This window comes from Solea senegalensis, linkage group LG1 (genome assembly GCF_019176455.1).
Source record: "Solea senegalensis isolate Sse05_10M linkage group LG1, IFAPA_SoseM_1, whole genome shotgun sequence".
Lineage (NCBI taxonomy): Eukaryota > Metazoa > Chordata > Actinopteri > Pleuronectiformes > Soleidae > Solea > Solea senegalensis.
Window position 1 is genome coordinate 22,446,981 of NC_058021.1, and position 25,375 is coordinate 22,472,355.

General features: G+C 40.1%; 2 protein-coding genes and 1 long non-coding RNA gene across 4 annotated transcripts in view; 1 reads left to right on the top strand and 2 right to left on the bottom strand.

Annotated features, from left to right (window-relative positions):
- Positions 1 to 579: 579 nt before the first annotated feature.
- LOC122773078 lies at positions 580 to 1,795 on the bottom strand. The gene is made up of 2 exons (XR_006360857.1): positions 1,731 to 1,795; positions 580 to 691 (listed from the first exon to the last, which is right to left on the bottom strand). It is a non-coding gene; the product is annotated as an uncharacterized LOC122773078 (long non-coding RNA).
- On the top strand, positions 1,759 to 5,157 carry LOC122772995 (ferric-chelate reductase 1-like). Its single transcript, XM_044031387.1, has 7 exons — positions 1,759 to 1,899; positions 3,167 to 3,371; positions 3,447 to 3,524; positions 4,041 to 4,117; positions 4,246 to 4,343; positions 4,572 to 4,656; positions 4,732 to 5,157. Exons 2-7 carry the CDS (start codon positions 3,167 to 3,169, stop codon positions 4,789 to 4,791), a joined length of 603 nt encoding a protein of 200 aa, XP_043887322.1. The 5' UTR covers positions 1,759 to 1,899; the 3' UTR covers positions 4,792 to 5,157.
- Positions 5,158 to 5,632: 475 nt separating this feature from the next.
- Positions 5,633 to 25,375, bottom strand: part of LOC122772849 (glycogen debranching enzyme-like) — a 30,898-nt gene continuing 11,155 nt past the window's right edge. The window contains exons 7-35 of one of the 2 annotated variants that reach the window (XM_044031204.1): positions 24,659 to 24,770; positions 24,437 to 24,563; positions 23,879 to 23,981; positions 23,686 to 23,783; positions 23,151 to 23,290; positions 22,869 to 23,056; positions 21,689 to 21,812; positions 19,853 to 20,016; positions 19,079 to 19,180; positions 18,499 to 18,654; positions 18,200 to 18,350; positions 17,328 to 17,452; positions 17,130 to 17,242; positions 16,223 to 16,357; positions 16,008 to 16,138; positions 15,713 to 15,849; positions 14,959 to 15,092; positions 14,707 to 14,882; positions 14,511 to 14,613; positions 13,223 to 13,346; positions 12,465 to 12,566; positions 11,844 to 11,955; positions 11,402 to 11,537; positions 11,199 to 11,311; positions 10,147 to 10,358; positions 9,759 to 9,856; positions 8,973 to 9,060; positions 7,931 to 8,064; positions 5,633 to 7,826 (exon numbers count right to left, since the gene is read on the bottom strand). In XM_044031204.1, coding sequence (XP_043887139.1) covers positions 7,709 to 7,826; positions 7,931 to 8,064; positions 8,973 to 9,060; positions 9,759 to 9,856; positions 10,147 to 10,358; positions 11,199 to 11,311; positions 11,402 to 11,537; positions 11,844 to 11,955; positions 12,465 to 12,566; positions 13,223 to 13,346; positions 14,511 to 14,613; positions 14,707 to 14,882; positions 14,959 to 15,092; positions 15,713 to 15,849; positions 16,008 to 16,138; positions 16,223 to 16,357; positions 17,130 to 17,242; positions 17,328 to 17,452; positions 18,200 to 18,350; positions 18,499 to 18,654; positions 19,079 to 19,180; positions 19,853 to 20,016; positions 21,689 to 21,812; positions 22,869 to 23,056; positions 23,151 to 23,290; positions 23,686 to 23,783; positions 23,879 to 23,981; positions 24,437 to 24,563; positions 24,659 to 24,770 — 3,756 coding nt within the window. In that variant the 3' untranslated portion in view covers positions 5,633 to 7,708. Of the gene's footprint in view, positions 7,827 to 7,930; positions 8,065 to 8,972; positions 9,061 to 9,758; positions 9,857 to 10,146; positions 10,359 to 11,198; positions 11,312 to 11,401; positions 11,538 to 11,843; positions 11,956 to 12,464; positions 12,567 to 13,222; positions 13,347 to 14,510; positions 14,614 to 14,706; positions 14,883 to 14,958; positions 15,093 to 15,712; positions 15,850 to 16,007; positions 16,139 to 16,222; positions 16,358 to 17,129; positions 17,243 to 17,327; positions 17,453 to 18,199; positions 18,351 to 18,498; positions 18,655 to 19,078; positions 19,181 to 19,852; positions 20,017 to 21,688; positions 21,813 to 22,057; positions 22,182 to 22,868; positions 23,057 to 23,150; positions 23,291 to 23,685; positions 23,784 to 23,878; positions 23,982 to 24,436; positions 24,564 to 24,658; positions 24,771 to 25,375 lie in introns of both variants that reach the window. The other variant, XM_044031262.1, reaches the window with a different exon arrangement.

Here is a 25,375-nt window from a genome sequence, read left to right on the forward strand (position 1 = left end):
CGTAATTCCTCCAGGGGGCGACATATTATAAGCGCTGTAGCTTAAAAACGATGCATTTTTCCCCTTACGAGTGATCGGTGGTGCTTCTGAGGACAGTTTCTTTTCTTGAAGACATGAAAAGTGTCCGAAATGTGAAACGGGGACGTCAGTTTATGGGCCACGAAGTCAAGTTTTCTCTGAAGAACCAGATTAAGCAAAACAACCTAACGCTACAAAAAGCGTCTACTAAATGTTACAGATGGTGGTTCTACCACAACTAAAAACAACCCTGGACGTTCAGCAGTACGTATTGATCAGCAGTATTTTTGTTGTAATTACTCATAATTCCACCAGAGGGCGACATAAGATATGCACTGGTTTCATCAACCAGTTCTCTTTGTGAAAATACACTAAAATTGTCCAAAATGTGAAACGAGGACACAAAAGTCGCATTTTCTCTGGAAAACCTCAGACGCTTCACAGCTGAGGAGCCAACATGGCTGCCAGTGAGGAATGTCGGGGCAATGTCATTTATCCAAAACACTGAGTGTGTGTGTGTGTGTTTGTGTGTGTTGTTTACCTGTTGAGCTGCTCCTGTTGTTTTTGTTTGTTGTTTTGTTGTTGACTGTATCTCACATTAATAAAAAGAGCAGCTGTTATTGAAAAGCGTCTGTGCCCCAACCTGTGACTGCTGCCCCCTGGTGGACAAACACTGTAAAGACAGATTTGAGTCATTTTCCGATATAAACTCCAGTTTAGCAGTGAACTGAATGTCATTTTTTTACTATTTTCAGGCTCCTAATATTAATATGTTTGTAGCTAATGCCACAATATTTGTGTGGAACTCTGTTTGTAAGTTTAGACATTATTACTTTGTTACTTCAGAGTGTGAAATCCTTTTGTTTGGATTTACATATGTCACACAAACTGACTACACGGGGCAGCAGTAAACCAGCAACTCCTGTGTCCCTGTGAGCTAACTGAGCTCATTTTCTCTCTGGGCTTTGGTGCAGGGAAGAGTTGCGAGGATAAGGCTGAAATTAGGGCTGAAAAGGATGTTGTTGGGGTTTTTTTTTTACCTTAACATTATTACAGTATATCATAGACATATTTTGGTCACCCAATTATGGGTTGTTCTGTGTTTTGATGCTGAAATCATGACAGTGAACACTTATACAGTATCAGGTTGATTTTTGTTTTGTAACACCAGACCATGAGTGTTGTCCAAGAAATCAAAAATATTTTTATGTAAAAAAATTATGTATAAATCAAATATAAAACAATTTTGTCCCTAACGCGCTGACATTATTATTTTTAAATGAACATAAACATTTTACTAAAATAAATGGGTCTGACTCATAATAAACATACCTTTGTTTGTAACTGGAGATGAAACTTGTTCTGTTCTCCATGTAATAAGAGCTATCAACGTGTATTTGTTCACAGGTGTTTCTCTTTCTCTCTCTCGCGCTCCTTAAACAATGTCTACGAGACGATATAATAACAGCGTAAAGACGTGAGAAACGCCGACTTTTCAATGGGCGAGCAGCTTAACCCTGGTAATCCAAGCTCTGAAGAAGAGGAGTTTTTTTAAAAAAGCAGTAAACTGAGTAATCAGAAACATGAGCCGTCATAATTGAACACTCTTTCTTAACCCTGGCACAATTTGCATTGTCATGGTTTCAAGTGATGGGAGAAACCCAATCACACGCGTGAGTGAACGGCAATTTGTTGTGTGAAAGCAGACTCACCTGAAGACTCTTCTACTTGTTCTTGTTGAGACAGAGGACGGACTGCAGTTCAGCAGCTCGAGGTGATTTCATTTCATCTGCAGACATTTAACAAACAACATCATCGTCATCATATCTGAGAAGAATCGTGAACACGTGACCATCATCAGCTCCTCCACAGAGAAAGAAGGTAGGTGATGGTTGGAGAACCTGGAAAATATGATTTTACAATTAAAATAAAAGTTTGAAATGTGTGATAAATGTCCGACACTCAAATACATTTAATTTGCCTGTGGGTGAGAGCAGTTAATTGAGCTTTTTTCGATCAAGGCGACAAACAGCGTTTATTGCACAATAGATTTTATGACCTAAAAAAACTAAAATACAGTATCTCGTACCACGGTTTCTCAAAATAATTTCTTAAAAAGTCTATGTAAACCATTGCCCTGGAACTGCGTGTTAAATATTAAATATTTGCCGTGGGTTTTTCCTCAAAGACATGCAGGGAAATCTGATACAGGAGAGGAACTAAATGAAGGAAAAAGGCAGATAATGTTTTTTTTCCAGGAAAGTCATTTAAGATTAGAATGAACATTTTGACCACCTGACCAAAGCAGCTCAACAATTACTGTCCAATTAAAGTGAAACTCAATCCCTGAACCACTTTTTTCGGGTGAAAACCAAGCGTGTGTGTGTGTGTGTGTGTGTGTATAGACTCATGTATTCTGTAGATGTCAGCCCACTTCTTGTTGTTCAGAAGAGAAGAAAGGGTTTAGTTACTTTAAAGAAAAACAAAAATCAACTATACAAATTAAAAAGTAGTAAAAAAGCACACAGGGAGAGAAAAAGCACGTAAATCACTGAAAAACTTACTGTTACACAAAGTGTTTTCCAAACACTGGGTTGGGGTCTACAGAGGGGTCAGAGGAGACGTTTTTAGGGTCCCCTCACACAAATAAATCAGAATTTTCTTAACATTTTAGTAAAGATTTATGTGCAATTGTTTTAATTAACATTAAAAAAATTATAATAATTTTACAGTTCCAAATGACAAATAAAGCCTTTGTAAAGTGTAATTTTACTTTTTGTACTGTATAATAAAATATTAAAAGAAGAAACGTACGGGTTTAAGACCAAGAGACTGGGAAACGGGACTCTCCAAGTACGATCTTTTTCCATTCTTTTGTTTCAAAAAAATGTCGTCTTCATACACTTGAATCCCTCTAAACATTGTAGTACATATCCCAGGCCTGTATGTGGCGCTGCAGAGTTTTTCAGCTCTCCCAAAACACTGCTTTTGTGTGGACATATATGATAGAAAACCGAAGCAGATTCTTCTAAAGTTGTTCTTGTGTGTCTCGTTAAGCTTTAGCCAAATTTGCCTCCAGCACCACCTACTGGAGCATGTAATAAAACAACTCCAGAACTAACTGTGAACGTGTCCCCGTCTTGTCCAGATGTCCCCCTCAGCGTTTCTGTCCCTGTTCGCTGTCCTCTGCATGTGCGGTGTGCAACAGTGCCTGTGCTTCCCTAATGGCTCAGTGGCGTACTCCTGTGCCCACATGATACCAGGACACCCGCCCTACAAACCCTCCAACAGCAACCCTCCATTCACTGTGTCCACCTCCAGGGCCACCTACAGGCCAGGGGGAGTCATTACAGGTGCAGTTATCGTCACAATAAAAACAAAGGATAAACAAATGCTGGATTAGAACATTGTGGATTGTGTGTTTACAGTGACGTTGGAGGTGAACAACAGCAGCTCCTCATACTTCGAGGGTTTTCTGTTACAAGCGAGAAGCAAAGACGAAAACGGTAAAACAACCTTTGACCTTTGACTGTCATGTTATATATGCTAGGTTAGTGTGTGTGCTACCGCCCTCTGGTGTACGGTGGCCTGGAAGTGCAGTCAAACCTTTAAAGTTTGTACATTTCAAACTTTCAAAGATTTAAGGACCCATGGAAAGCCTTCTTGAAATCATTTAAAGTTTTTGAATTTTAAAAAATTTAAGGCCCATGAAAGTTTTTGAAAATCACGGGTCATTGAAAGTGCATGAATTTTGTGCAAGAAAGAGGTTACATTGATATTTGTTTTCAAATTCATTCAAGGATTTTAAGGACCCATGGGAACTTTTTTCTTGCCTGTTTAGCTTGGAATCATCACACATTTTTATGATGAATGTGAAAAATGATCATTGAACTTATTTTTGGCATTTTAAATTTTAAGGTTTACAGTGTAGTGTGTATATATTTGTGTGTTCTTTGTGTGTGTGCGTTATATGACATGATTTTGAGTTTATACAGATTGTCTTTGTCTCTGTGTGTCTGCAGCTCTGCTGTGGCCTGTGGGAAAGTTCACTAACATCAACACCACCATGTTCACTGCACTGCACTGTAAAGACATCAAGGTGTGTATAAGTGTGTGTCTGCATATAATGTGTGTATATATATGTATATATATACACATATATGTATATATATATATATATATATACATATACATAATGGACAAATAAACATTTATTTGTGTTTGTAGAACTCGACTGTCAGTCAGGCAACGGGAGCCAAGAAGAAGAAGGTGGAGCTGACCTGGGAGGCTCCTAGCAACAGTAACCATGGAGATATTTACTTCAGGTACACACACACACGCAGTCTGATTCAAACTTAAACTACATTTAAAATGAGTGTAAAAGCAAAAAAGCGTGAAATAACGACCAACCTCTCACAAGGGCAGTCAGTCAGTGTATTTGCAGCCCAGTGGCTGATGCTGGTACTGCAGCTGTCAACAGTACTCACCCACTTTCCACGTACCTGTTTGTTGTTGATGATGATGATGATGATGATGTAATTGTTTGTTGTTAGTGCCACTCTGGTCCAGGACTACAGAACATTCTGGGTTCAGCTGAACAGCAGCTCTGTGAGACGAGACACCAGCTCTGCCACTGGAGTGAGTTCTGCCACCGTCTCTGTCTGTCTGTGCTTCACATCACAGCCGATGTAACTCTGTTTCTCTCTTTTCCAGGTCATCTCCTCTTCAGTTTTTCTCTTCATCAGCCTGCTGATTCTTATAGCCTTCAGCTGACAGACACATGCACACTCTTCAAATGTTTTTTTAAGATGTTATAGTTACATTAAACTAAAATATTGGATTATATCACAAACCTGCGAAAGACATGAAACGGCAAACATATGTCCATTTTTCTTCATGTCCCTGCTGGCAGCCATGTTTTAGTGCCAATGATGTGTTGGTACCTCGTAAAACCACACATAATTATGGAACTGAAAAACTTGAACTGTCCCTTTAATCGTGAATATATATTTGTTTTTCTTTCACCAAAAGAAAGGAAAACTTGTTGAACTTAAAAATAACATTCTTCACCTTGAGTCCAAAAAAGGCCACTTTATAAAACCTCAATTTTTAATAAAGCCTTTTTTTTAACACTTTAAATGCCAGCTTTTCAAACAAAAATATGCCTAATTTTCAATGAACTACATGGTGATAAGATTATTATTATATTTTGGTGTTGCGTCATCTATTCACTCTCAGTATCTTAATGTCCCACTTGTGTCAACTGGAATTGAACAATAAACCTTTTGCACCTTAAATTTTCAATAATTTTCACTGGCTATTTATCATACAACACCATCACCACCTGCTGGATTAACAGGAAAATTACACCTATGGCAATCAGATGAAAATATATTTTTAAAGAAACATTAATTTGAGGGTTGGGCTTCACTATGAAAGCATGATTTCATGTAACCTAAGGACAGGAGGAGGCTTTACAATGGCTTTTCAATGTGATGATTTATGTACCTAAGGTGACCTAAATGTCACCATTTCTTTCACACTGTGTCATAGGACCAAAAGTCAACATTTCATTAACAGATAAATAAATAAAAACAAATTCCAGGAGAGCACATACACTACGTCAAAGAGGACTTTAAAGACACAAATATGTTAGCGCAGATACACACAGACAAAGACGTCAAACCACAAACACACACTCACACGTGTTGTGTTGTTTACAGTGTTTTCTTTAGTATCTTTAACTCACTTTTTAGGGAAATGCTGATGAAATAATTTGCTCTGTGTTACATTTGCAGAGCGACCACAGACCTACAGCAAAGTCACACTACATACTAAAATGAAAACGACTTTCATGCACACAGCAGTGAATGATGACTCAGCACAAAGCAGCTTTCAAGTGGAAACAGCAGGAAGACGTACAGTATACATATATTTATATATGTTTGTGCATATGAAGGCAACTATTCAGCCAGTGTCTGATCGATCAGTCACATGATCTAAAAAGAATAACAAAGTTGTTTAAGTGTTTGTTAATAAAACTCCTGGCTGTGGGGTCAAAGTGCGTTAATGCATAGTTAATGGTTTCAATACTATTCAACGACAAACTGGACCGAAACCAGTTCAGCTCACAAATAATTAAACTAGTGCTGTCAAGAATTAAACACATTAGTTGTTTGTTAATTTTCATGTTTTAAAAAGTTTACTTTTTCACCACGACACCATCCAAAGAAGAAGAAGAAGCCACCGCACTTTAATCGCAATTTAAAAAGTGGTCTGACAGACCTAGCGACACGTGTAAGCTAACACACAATATTAGCATTGAAGACGACGACAATGATGACAACATGAAGTGCATCAGGACACGAAAGATGAAAATGCTCCAGTGGACAAATAAAGGCTGAGTAAGGACTTCTGCGAGTAAGGACAGTGCACTCTACTGTTAAAGAATGGTAACTGCAGTCTGCGCTCACTTGACAATAAGCAGACCGGACACTTAATGCTGGAGGCGGGTTATCAGGACGTCAGCAGAGCGGCTTTTGTCGACTTCGTAGCTTTTGTCCCGAGACCTCCGATTGTATACAATAATCATGAGAGGAACTCTCTCATGTAGGCGATACAAAGCTGTCACGGCTAACTTCGTAGCAGCTAATTTTGCTACAATGATGGTTGTAAAAAACAAAAAGCAATTTGGGAGATCAGGCGTAAGCGTAATTTGATCAGCTAAACGCCTGTGTGGGAATAATACTTGCATAATGTGAGTAATTTCGCTTAGTGAAGGACCCACAATGCAGTTCAGTAAAGGTTTGACGACAACGATGCTGCCGTTTAAAGAGAATGGGAAGCATTTTCAGTCAACGCCTCCACGGCGCATGAGACAATATTTGCTGCGTTCCACGTACATCAGAAGTCTGAAACTAACACAAACAACACTTGACGTTGTGTTGTGTGTCTAAGTTTAAATATAAAGTTACTCATAAACTCGGGGTATAAGAGACATTGAATATTCCGAGTTCGGACTACAAATGGAACGCAGCATACGAGCACAAACAAGAAATTACTTTCTTCTTTTAATTATTTCTAAGCTCTTTTTAGTTTGTTCTGGGTTTAGTTTTTTTCCTGCCAATGGATGAAAACGTACATTAATTACATATGATGATTTCACAGGAGAGAATCTCTTTAAACTTTAAAACTCTCTTAAACAACAGTATCTGAATTTAAATATGCTTGTTTTTGTGTTAAACTCTGCGTTAAATCTTATTATTTTACATTAAAACATCAATTATTCATATTTCCCTTTATGTATTGACAGCCCTAGTTTTAACACTACAGAAACACTATAGCACCATTTATGCTCTGATAACATCTCAACACAGCGGCTCCACCTGTAAAATATGCTGCATTCATGTCACGGTGGGAGAAATATGAGCCTTTCTATTTGAAGATAATTTCATTTTTATTAAATATATCGTATAAATTATAAAGCTCTTAAAGGACCAGTGTGTGAGAATTAGTGACAAAAGCAAAACGAGCCCCCCCTGGCCCTTTAATTTTAAAGACATGAAGTCAAACCACCTCCTGTCCAAAGTCATGTAACGTTCAAAACAACATTTTACCCCCACTGTACATGAATGCAGCACAGAGAGACCACTCTGATCACAGGAAGTGATGTCAGAGGTGCGGGGGTCACCTAGAGGTCGTAGAGGACCTCCAGCACGGTGGCCAGAGACCAGGCCTGTGTCTCACAGCTGAACGGACAGTACTGACCGTCCTGGTTGGTCAGCTCTGGCAGACCCTTCCACGGAGACCTGAGGGAAAGCAGAGGACAACGTCAGGCAGGATGGACATGGGACAGGCACAAGGACAAAAGGAAGAGGAGGAGGAGGAGATAGCGTGATGAAGATGGTCGTACTTCTCCAGGTGGGTGTAATGTCGTGACAGTACGTTTTTCACCAAGTTCACTGTGTTGCCGTAGGTTACGTCTCCCAGCTTCTTCGCAAAGTAGAGTTTGGCTCGCAGGAAGTAACCGACAGGCCACAGCCACTCCTACACACACACACACACACAAACACACACAGAGATAACAGATTCAGTGTCAAAAAGATCATGTTTTTTTGCATATTCAGACTGTTTTTTGAATATCCGATTTATTTACAAGACCAATTTTGATTAAAATTGACATTTGAAAGTGGTTTGAACACAAATTCAACCACTTCTCCATTAAACAAGAAGTGCTTCCACATGGAAACAGAACGTTTCCTAGGTGACCTTTTTCTTACTTTAACAAAGGATGTTTCCATTTTTTCTACTGTCCTATGATATAAACCTCAAAAATAAAGTTAACATCTTTTAAAGTTACTTCTGTAGTGTTTGATGTCGCAGTGATTTTAAGGGTTGTTGTACTGGCGGCTTATTAGGCTGTAATTAGGTAATAAGGTTATTTCCGGATTTTTTCTTTTTTCTACTGTCCCATGATATAAACCTTAAAAATGAAGTTAATATCTATTAAGACTTAATTATGTACCCTCAGTGAAATAATTGAATTGTTCGGATTTGTTGCTGTATTGGAGAATTTCTATTGCGCATTAGGGTGGGATAAGGTTATTTCCGGATTTTTCCTTTTTTCTACTGTCCCTTTTTTCTACTGTCCCAAACCTCAAAAATAAAGTTAACATCTTTTAAAACTTACTTTTGTAGTGTTTGATTTCACAATGATTTTAAAATCACACCAAAAAGTCATACTATAGTACATCCTAACCCAAAAAATTATTTGTATACATGTAGTACACATGACAGGCCTGTATGTGGCGCTGTCACGGTGCCACAGAAACACAGACAAGAAGACCTGTGTCTGTGTACAGGCCCCTGATACACAGACACAGGCCCCTGATTAATCGTGAGATCTCTCACGATTAACAGAAAAACAAAACCGTGGAGTGGACACTTGGACTCACCGGGCCTTGGTGGTAGTTGAAACCTTTGGCGAGGTTGTAGTCGTCGTTGTCTAGCGCGTTGTCATAGACGCCACAGTAAACCATATCACTGATAACAACACAAACAACAATAACAACACAAACTGTGAACGTGGCACAATGTGACATAATACAAGTTTGAAAAAAAACAGAGATTATGTGGTTTTTACTGCGTTCTGTGATTTAAATCACTCACTGAGACTGCAGTAGAAGAACTGGAATTTCTAGTCTAGTTCACCAGCATACAGTCCTAGTCACTAGGACCAACACTGCTGGTGTTTTTCCTCTGTGACTGCACCTTGTCTATGTGATCATAGCTGGGTGTTTCTTACCCTGCCGCTACGTTGCCAGCCTCGCAGTCAACTGACCTGACGACTACAGGAGGACATTTCTGTCTCAAAGAAGAGAGGAGAGGGTGCTGAACCCTTAGCTCTTAAAGTGGACACTTTGGCCTCTGAGTTTGGTCAGACTAAGGCCCTCCTCCTTAACTTGCAGCCTGGTGGTCCTCCCACTGCTGGCTCGGTGCCGCCACTCAGGAGCCAGGGTGAGAGCGATAGCCTCACCCTACTCGTTACCGATATCCGATATCAATATCGGATCAGGACATCCTTAATTTGATGTGCCGTTTTTTTCAAGCACCCACAAAAAAACGTATATAAACCTAATGGAGTGAGGACATTTTTGTCTGCTCCTCACATTGGTGGTTTAAGACCTGGTCCTGGGAATAGAATTGGGTCTAGGGTTATTGTGTGTGTGTGTTTGTGTTACTCTGGGTCGAGTGTCTTCATCCCCAGTGGTCCCAGCAGTTTCTTCTCAGCCATCTCCAGAGCTTTCCAGGCTCTGTCCACTGTGAACAGTTCTGGAGCCTTTTACAACATGCAGACACAGACACATGTCGCTCAGAATTATATTATCTATTAATTCTGCTTCTATTTGATTCACTACAGACCAGATTAGATGGTTCATTTAAACTGTTGATTGTTTTCTTGAGGACTTGTTTGATCCATAAAATGTGTAAAAATGTTGGAAAATTATTCAGTTTTAATGATTATGTTTTAAATGAAGCAAAAAAACAAACAAAAAAAACCCCAGAAAATATTCACATTTAAGAAGCTGAACAATAAAGAAAAATGAATGATTATGGTGTTGAACTTACCACCACCATGGCGATGGTGAAGTTGGGTCTCAGCTGGTAGTCACACCAGGGGCTGGAGGCCCCGTAGCTGTCTTTGTAGATGCCTTTCTTGTGCACCAGGTCTGGGCGTTTCTCATTGGGGTCCTCGGGTTCTCCGGAGACCCAGAAACCTGCTTCAAAGGTCTGCTGTATCTGCTGGTTCCACTGAGCGTATGAGATAAACACGTCCGTCCCTGCAACACAGTGGAGGAGACGCGCTGTTACTTTACTTGTAGTACCAGCAACAGCCACTGGGCTACGTATGCATTGACTCAAGTATGTCATATTTGTTGCCTCTCTCTGTCGTAAACACTGATCTTGTCAGGAGAAGTAGTCCTCATGGAGACCAAAAACCTGGTCCTAATGAGGCAGAACGTTAATTTCTGAGGAGCTGGTTCAGTTTAGGACTAACGTTTGAATTGTGGGCAAATTAGAAGTCTGAATTTCTGAATTCCTAGTTGAACGTTTCCTCTGTAATGCTCCCTAAAGTCGGACTAAAACTAAAAACTTAATCAATTTGTAAAATCCTTATATCGATCTTTAAAATGCCATTCCCTGTTTCCAGGAGCTTGTGTGACCACGGCGGATACGATTGTGAACGCGACCCGTTAGCTTAGGCTAAGCTAAGAGCTGAATCTGCAGATTTTGTTCAGGAGTTTGTGTGAACCCAGAAAAACTTCTACGTGCCACTTTTCCAATGCTTGAGATCCAATTTGCAGCATTAATTCTGTGAAAAATCTCTTTATTTACTTTAATTGAAATCGATTATTAATTAAATCGTCAACTATTTTGATCATCAGTTCATCAGTTTGAAGCTTTTCTCATGATTAAAACAACATTTTCTGACATTTTATGGACCAGACGATTACTCGATTAATCGAGAAAATAATCGACAGATTAATCGATTATGAAAATAATCGTTAGTTGCAGCTCTAACGGAAACTGAACGAATGTAGAATCAAATAAATTGAAATTGAAAACTGGAATCGATTCAAGAAATTGATTGGCGTCAGGAAGTGTGTGTGTGTATGTACCGTCTCTCTGTACTGTCGCTCCATCATATGGAAACATTCCTTTGGCACGAAGCTCCACAACCCAGCGAACGGCCGACTTACTGAGTCCAACGATCTCCACCGCCGCTCCGTCTCTGCTCTCACACACACACACAAAGTTACAACATTAAAGGGACAGTTGAGGAGGAGGGAGGGGGGTGGGGAGGAGGGGGTTCTATGGTCACCTGGGTGTAGCCGGCATGCCCGTATTCTTGGCCTTGTCGCTCTCTCCCATCTTGTCCATCCACGTGCCGCAGTTAAAGCGGTTCCCTCCACTGACAAAGCCCGTGTCCGGATCCACCTTCACAAACACGGTGAAGCCTGAAAACAGACAAGTTTAAAAAGTTTCTCAGGTGACCAGAGGTCTGTCAAAGTCTGATATTTATACTGGGAACCATGTGACTGAGGTTTGGTTTATGTAAGAATAAACTTTAAGTCATATATCCTGTGCATGTGTTGTACAAACGTGTTGTTATACCTTAGTGAGGACATGGGTTAACCTTAACCATCACAATTAAGTACCTCGATCTAATAATAACCTAAACCCAATTTTAAAACCAGGTCTTAACCCTGAAAAAAGCCATTTAAAAACAAAAGAAATTCCCCACAAAGGCTTTTATGTCTCACCCTCGTCTTTCATGTTCCTGTCGATCTTGGGTCCAGCATTTCTCTCTCTGTACAGAATGCCCTGCAGGTGTCGCTGTAGAGCCTCCTGAATAACATCGTGCAGAGGCTGCTCCTACACATACACACACACACACACACACAATGTAGATGTATGTGTATGTGTATGAAGAAACAATACACTTAATAGACCTTAAAACATCAAGAAAACAAAGAATAAAATAATAAAAGATTGTAGAAAGTATAAAACCTACAAAAATAAACAAGTCTTTCAATACTGGGTGGAAAACCAAAGAATAAAAAATGGATTTTAGACTAAAAAATATCTTTTCAAAAATATTACATTTAGAAATGTAAGTAATTTGTATCATGTACGCTGTGTAATAGAAAAAGTGGTTATATATCATTTCTCCGTTTTTGTAACATTACAACCTTTAATTATACATGATTTCAGTCGAATATATAACATTTCTATGTGACACAAAATGTGTCTTTATTTGAAAAAGTTGATGGATATGACTTGGATCTAAAAAAAAAAAAAAAACCCAAAAAACTATATTTAAAATGAACACACAGACACACACATCTTTGTGAATCACCATATTTTCAGGACATCATACATACCACCTCTCCAGGTTTGCAGGGTTCACAGTCATCAGTCGGGTACATGCGCGTAACTGGGCAGCGCAGGATTTCATGACCCTGAGGAACGTGGGTAACGTAGTCCTGACGTAAGAACAACAGAAGAACACAACTTAGAAAAGTTGTTTTGTTTCACCCCAGAAGATTAAAATCTCTTTTACATGTGAAGAATAGAGCTTGCGTGTGTGTGTGTGTGTGTTCTTGTATTTGTTGTTGTATTCAACCAGTGGTCAGCAAACTGGTTCAAATAGATTGTGTTGCTAGAATTGACAGTTGACTTAAACTAACAATAACAATAAATATAAAAATAAAAACAATGCTATTGTCATGGCGAGCGCAGTGTTTTTATTTCAAATCTCAAAGAAGAAGCAGTAATTCTTAACATTTAAATGATACAAGTATGTACTGTATCTCACAGCAAACGTGGGTTTTAGTCTGTGACTGAAGACGTTTTAAGGCGACTTTTGCCTGATGAAGATTCAATGTTTTGGCCCAAAATATTCAAATACTTACAAAAAAGCAAACATTTACTTGCCGATCCCCGTTTTATTTTTGCAAATGTGAGGACATTTGATATTAAAGGGCCTTTTAAAGGAGTAAAGACCTGGTTTAAGAGTAAGGGCAAAATAATCAAGTCTCTATATAATGTAAATGATTCCATTTTAAGGTGAAGACCGTTGTATGGTTAGGATGAGGTCAGTATCAGTTATGGCTAAGTGTCCGGGTGTGTTCCCGTCTACCTGGATGCACTGCAGCCACCACCACACAGCGTCACGACAGTTGTATCTGGCACAGCGACCCTCGCCCAGCAGGTTGGGGATCAGACCGTGACGCAGCGTCCCCGCGAAGGCCAGGATGATGTTGCTATGGAGATCAGTGAGACACAAAAATAACCTCCCAGAATCATACAACACACTCACGTTGATTGAAGTTTATTATAAAGTAGTTCAGTGTCGTTAAATGTGGTTGCACCTGAATAATAGAACCTATGTAGTCTTGAGTTAGCGTCAAAAGTCAAAACATGTTTCATTTGTCCCTCGTCGGCTACTATACAATCAGTAAAGGCTCATTGTGGAGTCATGGAAAACAACAATTCCTACAATCAACGATATTGTTTTTCAATTTATGCCAAAAATTATGCAAAAAAACAATTTCAACTAAATTTACACACTGGAGCCTGAAGGTAAAGCATTCAAAGGAAATAATCAACGTAATTTCAACATTTCACCACCAGTAAACCAGTTGAATTGGAATTGAAAGGATTCCCCTGAGACTTCCTCAGGACAGTGAGTTTACTTCTTCAAATTATTTTCATAACCGATTAATCTGTCCATTATTTTGTCCATTAACCGAGCAATCGCTTGGTCCATACAATGTCAGAAAATGTTAAAAAATGCTGATCAGTGTTTGTCAAACCTGGAAATAACAAGGTTCTCAAACCAAAATGATTCACTTTTAGTGATTTCTTCGTTTTATGGAGCAAAGAAATTAAGAAAATATTCACATTTGAGAAGCTGAAACAACCAGAAAAAATTGTTTTAATATTGAAAAGCTTCAAACTGATTAATCGATTATCAAAATAACACAATCGAGTAATTGTTTCAGCTTGAGTTCGCCGTACTAAACAATGTAAAAAAACAGCGTAGCGACAAAATGATACAGTACTGTGTGTACGACTGATTTAGTGAACAAAAGTGTTATTAACAGTAAAAGTAGTAGTAGTGTTTGTATGGTAGCGACCATCTAAAAATCCTGAACTCAGAGTATGTGAAGTCAACAATTCATACGATCAGTAAAGGTAGTGGTTTTACACCAGTAAAATTTGTTTATACTAAATTTTATGGCATAATAAAAGTAATCCCTGAGGTCAATTTGACGTTTTTACCACCAGTAAACGTATGTGTTAAGTTTGAAAGGATTCCCCCGAGACTATCTTGGGATAGTGAGTGAATTATAAACTCCAGGAAAGTTTTTCAGTCAACGAGAGGAAAGAAACACAGCCACACACACACGCACACGCACACGCACCGAGCCTCAATGTGTCTCCCAGTGAGTAGCATGAGTCCTCTGAGAGCGATGAAAGTGTCTCTGCCCCAGCAGCGGAAAATCCCAGAGGAGAAATGAGGAAGACCTGAAGAAAAAGTCCATTTAAACAGCATCTACAAGGCAGCAGCAGAGCAGTATTTACTCACTGGACTTTGGTGTATGAGAGTGAGCGCTTTACCTGCAGCCAGTGAGACGCAGCACTGCTCCTTCTCGCCCGTGGTCGGACTGACGCGATAGGGAACGTCCGCCATCTTCACAGAGAGTGGCGGGAGAGCGGGGAGACGTCCGACGCCGCACATCTGCACAGAACCTAGAGCCAGGTGTCGCACAAAGGTGGAGCCATTCTGGACAAAACTGTGTGTGACAAAAAAGATTCAGCAGCAGATAAAAGACATGATTTAAATGTCACCTCTGCCATGTTCTGTCCTACCTGGACATGAGTTTGAAGGTGGCGTCCAGAGCGGTGGTGTAGATCGACACCACGATGGCGTCAAAGTACGCGGGAATGAGGTAGCGTGGGATGTGTTTCAAGTAAGAAAACATGGCCGTCAGCCACTGACCCACCTGCAGAGCCAGAAGAACCACGACAGTATTACTGTTCATGTCATTTATTTATGTTGAATCAATTTCAGTGTCAATCTGTAAAAAAGACAGATTTCAGCCAGCTTAAGTCTACAAAGTCTTGGAAACATGTTCACTCCTTAATCTCAAAGTTAGACCTCTTCTATTTGACTGGAAACTGTTTGTGTCACTTTGAAAAGCAAATCACTTTTCCCTCACCAAATCCCATAGAGAAAATCATCAATTTTACACCACGACACACAGCACTCGGTGATCAACTTCTGCCGCCGTTAGTGACTTCAAATGTGTTATTTTTTTACCTCAGTCCTTTGTTTGGATTTACCTCAGTGTCACACACATACTTACTGTAATAAGGCAGCAGTGCACCGGGGGCTCCTGTGAGCTCCCTTTGAGCTGAAAACGATCTCACTGATTAACAGTGAGATAAAGCAAATAAATCATTCTTAAATCATCATAGATGTTATTAGTCGAGTCTTTTGTGAAGTAGCAGAAATCTGTCTTTCTTTGCGTCCCTGCTCTGGTACGTGTTTTGTGTCTCAAGCTGGTTACCCGTGGATGGAACATTAAAAACAAGCCTGTGTGTGTTTGTGTAAAATCCACACCTGCGCCATTGGTTCCTCTCTGTTAACCAGTCTGTTAGAGACAAAGTCTATGAGCCAGTCTCCTTGTCTGAGGTTAGCGCACAGAGGGTGACCCAGGTCGTTGTTAGGACGGACATCAGCAAACACTGACATCAGACCTGCACAGAGGAAACCACCACAACTGCATTTACTGTACACACAGTAAGAGAAGCAGGCTCCTTTGTGTGTGTGTGTGCGCGCGTGTGTGTGCGTGTGCATGTGTGTGTGTGCGCGTGTGTGTGCGTGTGCGAGTGCGAACAATGAACAGCGAACGTACCTTGAAGTCCACCATATTTGAGCTTCTCCCACCCTGGGATGGAGTAACAGCCTCCGCCGTCTTCCTGTTCTTCAGAGTCGCAGCGAAACAGCAGGAAATTCAGGTCTGCTAACGTCAGCTTGGACATCAGCCTGTGAGTGTGTGTGTGTGTGAGTAACACACAGACTCTTACATGTGGTTTTTATGTGTAAAATAAAGAAGAGGAAAATACTCACTGTGCCAGAGGCTTCAGGAGAATCTCTGGTGGATTTTCATCCACGACGCTGCCTCTCCTGTACTTGGGGCTAAACTGGGACAGATAGTGTCTCAGGACACCGACCACCTTCTGAGCATTGGGATCCAAACTGATCCTGGAAAGAAAGATCAGACACAGAGAGAAAGAAGAGGAAATTTACCTTTGAATAAGTTATCAATGGAATCTATTGCTTCATGAAGGTGTAGGGGTGGGCAATAATTCGCATTTGTAGTTGAGGAGGATTTGTGTTTTGTATTCAACTTCCTCTGCTTCTCTTGGGCTTCTGTAGTTAGGATAAGTTCCCTGGAAGTTGGAACATTGTTTGAAGCCAGTAGAAGGTTTGCAGAAAAGTCACATTCTTCCTGTTTGTGTGTTTGTTTGTTTAATCAATGGCAGGTTTGCTTTATCTTCTTTATTATGCGCTTGTTTCAAGGCTTGTTTTTTTTTTTAGTTACACTTTGCACCCCGAGGGAAAATTTTGTTCAAATTTCACAAGGGAAAATAAAAACAAAGTCAAACCAGAACCAAAGATAAATCTAAAAAGTAAAAGCATGACGTCTTTGGGAATAAGGGAATATAAATATAGACATTTTATCTTGCGTCTGTGATCAGGTGTTCTGCCTGTGCAACAGTGTGTAGTCACAGAAAGTATCAGGTTTGTTAATTTGCTCTTAAAGTAAGAAAACAGACATGTAACTGAGTCTAAATTTAGCTCAATTTAATCATAAAATTTAGAATCAGAGACAGAAACAGCTAATCTGAAGTTTAAACTTAATTAAAACTACTAGTTTGCTAATTCAAAAAGAGGAATGTACATTAAAAAAAGGCACCGGTATGGATTCAAAAGAGAATAGTACCTTGTGTGTTTGTGCATGCGTGTGTGTTACCTGAAAGCGATGACGCTCCCTGGTGTCAGCTTCTGAAAGCTGATTTCCTCCACAAACTCTGATCGTCCTTTAGACGTCACCTCGGCTTGCTTCACCACCGCGCTCTCCTGCAACTACAAACGCCACATTTTTCTTTATTTGTACGTTCATTCATTCATTCATTTGAAGGTTGTGAAGGAACGTGTGATAGATATTTACCGGTATATGTTCTTTTATTTCCACAGTGTACTGTGGTAAACCGTTGATGTAGTCTTTGTCCTTCTCATAACTCCCAGCCGCTCTCTCTACCGTCCTCGCTTCCAGTATCACTTCCTCGATTTTACCTACAGGAAGAAGGACGCAGACACAGTGTCAGTGTCGGGGTGAACATAACTTCAGTAACTCCTCTGGAGTCTCCAGATTGTGAAAATTCTGATTATCTGACAGAGATTAGATTTAGAGTTCGACAATGTGGATTTTATGGGTAGCCCTTGGCCAACTGGAAAGGGAACTTTTTCAAATCCCGACCCTGCCAAAAAAGGGTAAAAAAGGTACCCCTGAGCAAGGTACACAACCCCCAATGCTCCCCGGCCGCTACTCAGTGTGGCAGCCCACTGCTCCTAATTCTAGGATGGGTCAAATGCAGAGGAATACTTTCCCTAAGGGGATTAATAAAATTCAATTATTATGAACGACGCTACGGGAGATGATGCTGATCTGTTTTTGGTCAAAATTTGTTTCCTTTTTTCGTTTACATTTAAAATTAGTAAGGTCTGTCCCTCAAATCTGCATTTCTTATATATTTCACATAAAAATAATGTATAAACTTAGTAATGAATACATGAAACTGGTCATCAAACAAAACTAATAGTATTATAGTTTTTGCCTTAAACCTTAAATTGCTTGAACAAAACAAAGCAACAACAAAATAGACTTTTATTTTTTATATTTGGCTTCATGCGCTGATGGACTTTATCTGTTTTTTATTACAAGAACGCACACAGAATGTAAACAAACACAGGGATGTATAGTATTCCAGCTCAAAACCACAAAACTCACTGGAATAATTCATAATTTCTTGCTGTTTTTACCTGGTATGAACATGGGCGGGATGTTGGTGTTATACGTGTGGGTTTTAGGATCCCAGAACGCCGTTCTGCACACGGTCACCACAGACTGGTGCGTGCTGGGACAGTGACGGGTCACTGCGACGATGTCCGCATCCACCTGGTCCACGTACACCTGAGGAGGAGGGGGGGAGATGTTTTAAGTTTAGTTTTACACATTTATCTGCAGAGTTCAGCAGCTTCACGGCTCGGCTGCTGATTCCTGTTTCACAGCATAACGCTGGTATTACACGCGCTTCTGTGTGTGTGTGTGTGTGTTGTACCTGTATGAATCCCTCTGCTGCCAGTTCCTGGTGCAGCCTGTTGAGAGCCTGCTTCCCGGCGATGATGCCGCTCTGAAACCCGACCTCACCGGTGGAGGAGGGGACCGCAGAGGGGTTCCACTTGGGGTAGAAACGCTCCTCCTTCACCACAGAGATCTACATGCACACATAAATCAATCAATCAATCAATCAATCATTGTAAATGTAAAACATTTTTATCCTCATTGTTAAAGGCCTTAATTACTACAGCATGTAGTTGTATTGTCACTATCAAATAAACCATATACATAATTAAATACAATTTTAGGAGAGTGTATAAAACTGTAAACTACGTTTACAGTTTTGTATATTTTTTGAGATTCGTATATGAATGTGTAAATGTAAAAGGCGTCTACTTCTACATATTTTAATTTATTTAGTTTAGTTCATACTTCTTTGCCTCTCTCTATTTTTGTTATTATTTATTGGCCTTTAACTTCACAGCCTTGACTGGTCTTTCCGTTTGTGCACAAATGAACATCTTCAATTTAAACACAAATGAAGTGTTATATTATTAAGTCTGTGTCTGTGTGTGTGTTACCTGATGTGGCACTAACTCATCATATCCTCTGGTGGAGCCAGTCGCACAGCAGGCCATGGAGACGATGGCAGAGCTGGGCAGAGAGTCCAGAGCTGAGCGCAGCTGTAAAACACACACACACACACACATTGAAACACATGTGACACTTGGAATACCTTATATATACATATATGTATGTATTAAACCTGCAAACAAAAATAAAGATACTCTAAATATAATGCAGAATGATTTAAAGTCCCAAATGTTCAATAACTAACAGTGAAACTGAAACTGACTTTTCCTGTAAAAGTCAATGTTCCAAGAAAGAAAACGTACAAGGGGCAGTTCCAGCAGATTTTAGCCACTTAACAAAAAGCTCACATAATAAAATAAATGCCTGTTAAAGTCTGCAATAAAATAAGAATAAATTTTGCTGCTTTATCTCACTGTTAAACAGACTTTTCCAACAAGAAACTGATATATACACCACTCCCTCTACCACACCAGAGTCCATTGAGAAAATCAGCGTTTCTAGCTCATGGAGACACAGGAGCTGCTGCAGCTACTGCAGCCTTGTGTGGTCACTTTGTGTCACTGAGGAAAATCCCAGTGAAGGATTTCAAACACCGAAGTCACAGAATAAGTATTAGCAGCTGCTCTGTGCTGCGACGTAAAATTGCTGGTTTTGTCTATGGACTTTGGTGCAGCGGTTTACAGATCATTTTCCAGTCATAAATGTTTGTCTGACAGTGACACAAAGCAGTGAACATAATCCAACCTCTGGGAGACACAGACCTGTATGGGACACTCGTTGTCATGGGTTACGTCGAGGAACATGGCATGGGCGATAGATGGCATGAGTGGGCGGAGACTGGGCTGAACAAAGGCTCCGACCGGCTCGCCTCCGTAGCGGTAGACGAGTCGTCCCTCCTCGTGGCTGTCTCCAGCCGACATGGCCTCTGTGGAGTGGTGGGTGAAGGTGGTGTCAGGAGAAAGTGGGTGAAACAACACAACACGACACGACACGACACAATCCACACGGATGCAGCACGTTTCACACATTCATGGCACAGAGTGTAGGCAACGTAAAAACGTCTACGGCAGCCATGTTTTCAGTGAGTGTGATGTTTAAAAATGTGTCATTACTGTGCTTTCTTCTTCATCTGTGACATTTTTATACTTGTTTATTGTTTTCCGATGTAATTTGTCTTTGGCGGGGTTGTAAAATCGCAGGGAGAAGATCATTTTGAGCTTAATGTGACTTTGTAGACAAATAAAGGTCAATAGCGTGTTCCCATCAGCCTGTTTTTATGAGCACTTAATAACAGGCTGATGGAAACACAGGAAACTGGAAACAAAACTGGAAAAAGTCTTAAAATATCGCATTTACATTTGTACACTTAAAGAAGGCAGAAAATAAAGGAACTTTTGGTTTGTTTTGATGAATAAATCACGTGACTTAAACTACAGAATTTCTACAATTAATTGAAGCAGCCATGAAAGACAAACATACTCATCTCTGTGAACTAACTGCCATTATTTGCTTTACAGAACTTTCTTTTGCCAAATCTTAAAATTTGAAATACTGTACATTGTACAATAGAACTCAATGCAAACAATATATACTGTATACTATACTATACTGATTATATTTCACTAAATGACAATCACAGGAGTTAAATTATGGGAAGTTTGGTTCCAGGACTTTTTTCTTTTTACTGTCCGTACCTTTTTCATTGAAACAATCGACAAAATGACCCCACAACTCTCATTTTGGCATTTTAAAAGTGTTTTTAAATGACTGCAGGCAAAAACATCTGGTTTTATCGGAGAGAACTTTATATTAACTTGCCAATTGTGTGAATTTCATAGTGTATTCTGGATATTTTAAGTACATTTTTTATTTTGTACTCTGTACTTTGTTTTAACAGTCGTAACCTGGTTAAATAAAGGTGAAATAAAAATAAAAAGATATGATGGGAGAGGACGTGTAGATGATTTCACCTCATTTATTACATTTGTTTGAATGCTCTTATATAAATCTACAATCTGACATAGAAAGCTTAACAATTATTGTTTCAAATTAGTTTATTAAAGTTTATTAAAGGGTCAATAAGTTATTTCCATCATCTGTTGGGCAACAAAACAAATAAACTGTTATTTTTCTTCTGTGTTTGTTTATTTAGATTAGTTTAGTTTATTGTTATGATTCCAATAAAGTCATTCATTTTCTTGTCTTTACGTTTATTTTCTCATTAATTCATCCGATAAAAAAACATTAATTTTAGGAATGCACGATTCAGCATCAGCTGATATTGCCTTCAAAATAAATGTATAGTCATACGTCATAAAAACATGACAAATGACAAAAAACAGTAGGCTGTATCTACCGCTTCCTCTTTAAATGCTATAATTATTTATTTTGCAGAATGAAGAATATTTATATCTACAAATATTATCTTAATTTCACTCCAGAAGAGACTAAATTACCTCAGTTATCAGCGGACGCGCTCCCGACTGGCATATATCAGATATCAAAATGAGTAAAATATCATGCATCCCTGTGTGAGTACATTAGGTTTGTGTGTGTGTGTGTGCGTGTGCGTGCGTACACACAGAGCACAACTGTACCTCGGATGAGCGACGTGATGCCGAGCCTGGTAACGAAGATATTATCCAGCTCCTCGCTGCCGGTGAACAGCTCAGCCACCACGTACAGTTTAGGACACACGTTTCTGGCCACGCCCAGCATGTACTGGTCAGTCAAAGCAGGGTCAACAGACAGGGAATCAAGGGAGGGAGGGAGTGGGTATAAGGTCATGCAAAGAGGAAGAGAGAAGGAGGATGGAGGTGGGGGATATGGCCAGTTAGTGGCGACAGGCATCAAAAGTCGACACACCATGCGGTCACAGAGTCAGAGGACGGATTAATGCAGCGACAAAGAGAGGAAGAACAAAAGTATAAATGCGTCAATTTCATTAGTGCAATGAGTCTTTGTACCTCGTATCAGGCTGCTAATCCCCAGCCGGTTTACAAACACATTGTCAATGAGCTCGCTGCCTGTAAACAGCTCAGCTATCACATATAGATTGGACCTGACCGCTTTGGCAGCGTCTAGCATGGCCTGGAACACAACGATACACAAGGCAGCACAGGACAGAGAGAAGAAGAAGAAGAGGCTGCAGTCACTGAAGCATTGGATTTGTCGTTTTAGCAATGATGTAACAACCGAACAGTATCTTTATTTCTAAACTGAACTGTAAATCAGTTAAAAAGACTTAGGGACAGCACCGCTGATCGCCAGCAGCCAGCGGCAAGCTGCATAAACTGCCGCTGTATGTGATTGTATCAGACCGAGTCTGTGCTCCGATCATGGAGGACGTACTGAACAAATATTTTTAATTAGGACGTGTCAGAATGGTCAGTTATGAGCTCTATTTGACCTTTTTTTAAAAATGTGTGTGTTTGTAAGTCGCTGACTAAATACGGTGACCGCTGGCCGCAGTCTGATGCGAAGTGGTGGGAACACACAAACACATGTTTGCTGACTTTATCCGGCACATTAGCTTCAAATTTAAAATCCTCTGAGGCTGGAAGTTTGTGTAAAACACTGTGCTCCACTGTGCAGCCACCAACAGCACACTTGTCCCTCGGCGTTGACATAATACCGCTCTTCTTCAACTTTTATATAGAAATCTAGCTCATTAGGAAATAAGGCTCTGGCATACAGCGATAAAACCAATGTTCAGCCTTCAGATCCTTTTAGATAAACGTCACACTATAGTGTTGTCATGTAATAGTTTGACAGTACCTCAGCGACATGTAAAGGTGTAGAGTGGCAGTTGTCCAGTCTGACTCCGTGGAAATACTTGGCCGTGATCTCGGTGTACTTCTGCATGTGCGCCCACAGGTACGGACAGTCCTCGGGACCCTGACCGTAGCGCAGCTTCACGCTGTCGCCCCAGCAGATTAGCTCGCGGCGTATGTACACGTTAGAACCTTAACAGTACGCACAGGAAATCATCACAATGGAATCATCACACGAATCACCTCTGTCTGCAATACTGTTGGTGCACCAGTGTTCTGTGTCTACCTGGCTCGGCAAAGTTGCGCAGGGGATCGTCGCCCATCACCCAGCCGTTGTGAGCCAGGAAGTGACACATCTTGTCAGGTTTGTCCAGCAGCTGCAGCTCCTGCTCCAGAGTCATGTCCTTGAACGGGAAGGTGAAATACCTGAGAGACAGAGAGACAGAGACAGACAGACAGACAGACAGACAGACACACACACACACACACACACACACACACACACAGAGATCATCATGCATGGGACTGAAGCTAAGGCTGCTTAACTTCAAGTCTTTAACTCAGGATTTTAAAACCAGTACCACTGTTTTAGCCCTGCTAAAAACACTGATTTTCTCTATGGAGCTTGGTGCGGGAGAGTGAGGAGTTTACAAACTTCATATTCCAGCCTAAAAAAGCTATTCAAAAGCAAAAAGAAGCATTAAATATATCCTGAGCACATTAAAGACATTAATGTTCCCACTGGCAGCGATGTTTTCACTGAGAACAAGTATTCTTCATTCACCGCCCAATAGTTTTCACTCCTTTAAATCCACATTTACCTGGTAACCAGAGGGTTCTTCTTGGTGACGGGACCGAGTTTGGGACCATGGTCGGCCAGACGCTCATACACTACGTTTCCCACCGTGCAGTTGGCCGCCTCGAGAAGGACAAAGAGATAAAAATGAACATGGGTGTATATAAAAGCTTTGCTGGACTGGACTTTTCTCACGTTCCACAGAAGAAGCCTTTTACCTGCTCCTGATGCTGCTCCACAATGTGGTACTGCTCTGCATTCAGCGCCTCTATTTTCTCCTTCAGCCAATCACAGCACTCCTCAATGTGCGTAGGGGAGGAGCTACATTAACCACAGAAACATATATTTACATGATAATTAAAAGTTATTTTAATCTCTGAAACACAATTAATCAAGAGAATGGACATTATTTAGTATATTGTGTTTGTGTTTCAGTGTCACAGGAAAACTTTACTTTAGGGCTGCAACTAACAATTATTTGATTGACAGATTAACAGATAATTTTCTTGATTAAAATCGAGCATCATTTGGTCCATAAAATGACGGAAAATGTTCCCAAACCTTAAAAAAATAAGTGTTCTCAAATGTCTTGTTTTGTCTACAAACCAAAATGAATCAGTTTTAATGATTTAACCAAAAATATTGACATTTAATTTGTAAAACACACTTGTTTACAGATTAAACGACTGTCAAAACAGTTGCCGATTAATTTTGTAATCGATTAATAATCAGTTATATTCTGTGAAATTACAGTGACTTGTATTTGTGAGTCAGACCTGTTTGGAACAAACGTCTCCAGGGCAGAGTCCATGTCCACTGTGTTGCCATAGCGACGGTACTGCGGGTCTTGGATGATCTTAAGGCCCTTCTTCCCTCCAGTCTTCTTATGGTCTGGCTTTCTGCCTACATGTAAGCAAAGGATATTGAATCAAAGTTAAAGGATTTGAAACACACCTTTTTGAGAGTTTTTTTACAGTTCTACTTTTCAGTATTTTTACCACTTTGTAGCACAATTCTGAACTCCTCCACTGCACTGCTCGCTTTGACCTGGAAGAACTCCCACAGTTTGACCTGAGGATAAATGTCCTCCCACAGGACACTGCGGATGGCCTGCACACAGAGACAGAGCGGGAGAGAAAGCACATATGTTTTCATATTAACAGTATTGTCACTGTTAATAAATGGAAAAAGTGATTTTTATGGAGGTATTAAACCAATACTTCAGGTTTTTAAGTGTGGTGGTATGAGGGACTGACATATAGTGTCTATAGTGCGTTCTGTGCACACATGAGACACTGGAAACATGGCTGCCAGCGGGAAACACCAAGAAACAAGATTGTAGCTACTTTAAAAAATTCTCACCTATTAATAATCTATACCAGTTATTTGTCAGGAACAATTTAAGAATGTTTTGACCAGTTTTGCTTGCAATTAGATAGCCTTTTTCCAACAAGAAACTAAACTGTTTGTTTGTTGCTTATTTTGCTGCACCAAAGTCCATAGAGAAAACCAGCATTTTTAGCACACAGCGACACAAGAGCTGCTGCTCTACTGCTGCCTCGTTTACTAAATTCATGTCACTAAAGTAAATCCAAACAGAGAATTTCCAATGCCGAAATTACAAAACGATATATTTAAACCGTCTGACGTGTGGATGAACATCTCCTCTGAGCTATAGGGTAAAATTGCTGATTTTGTCTATGGGGTTTGGAATG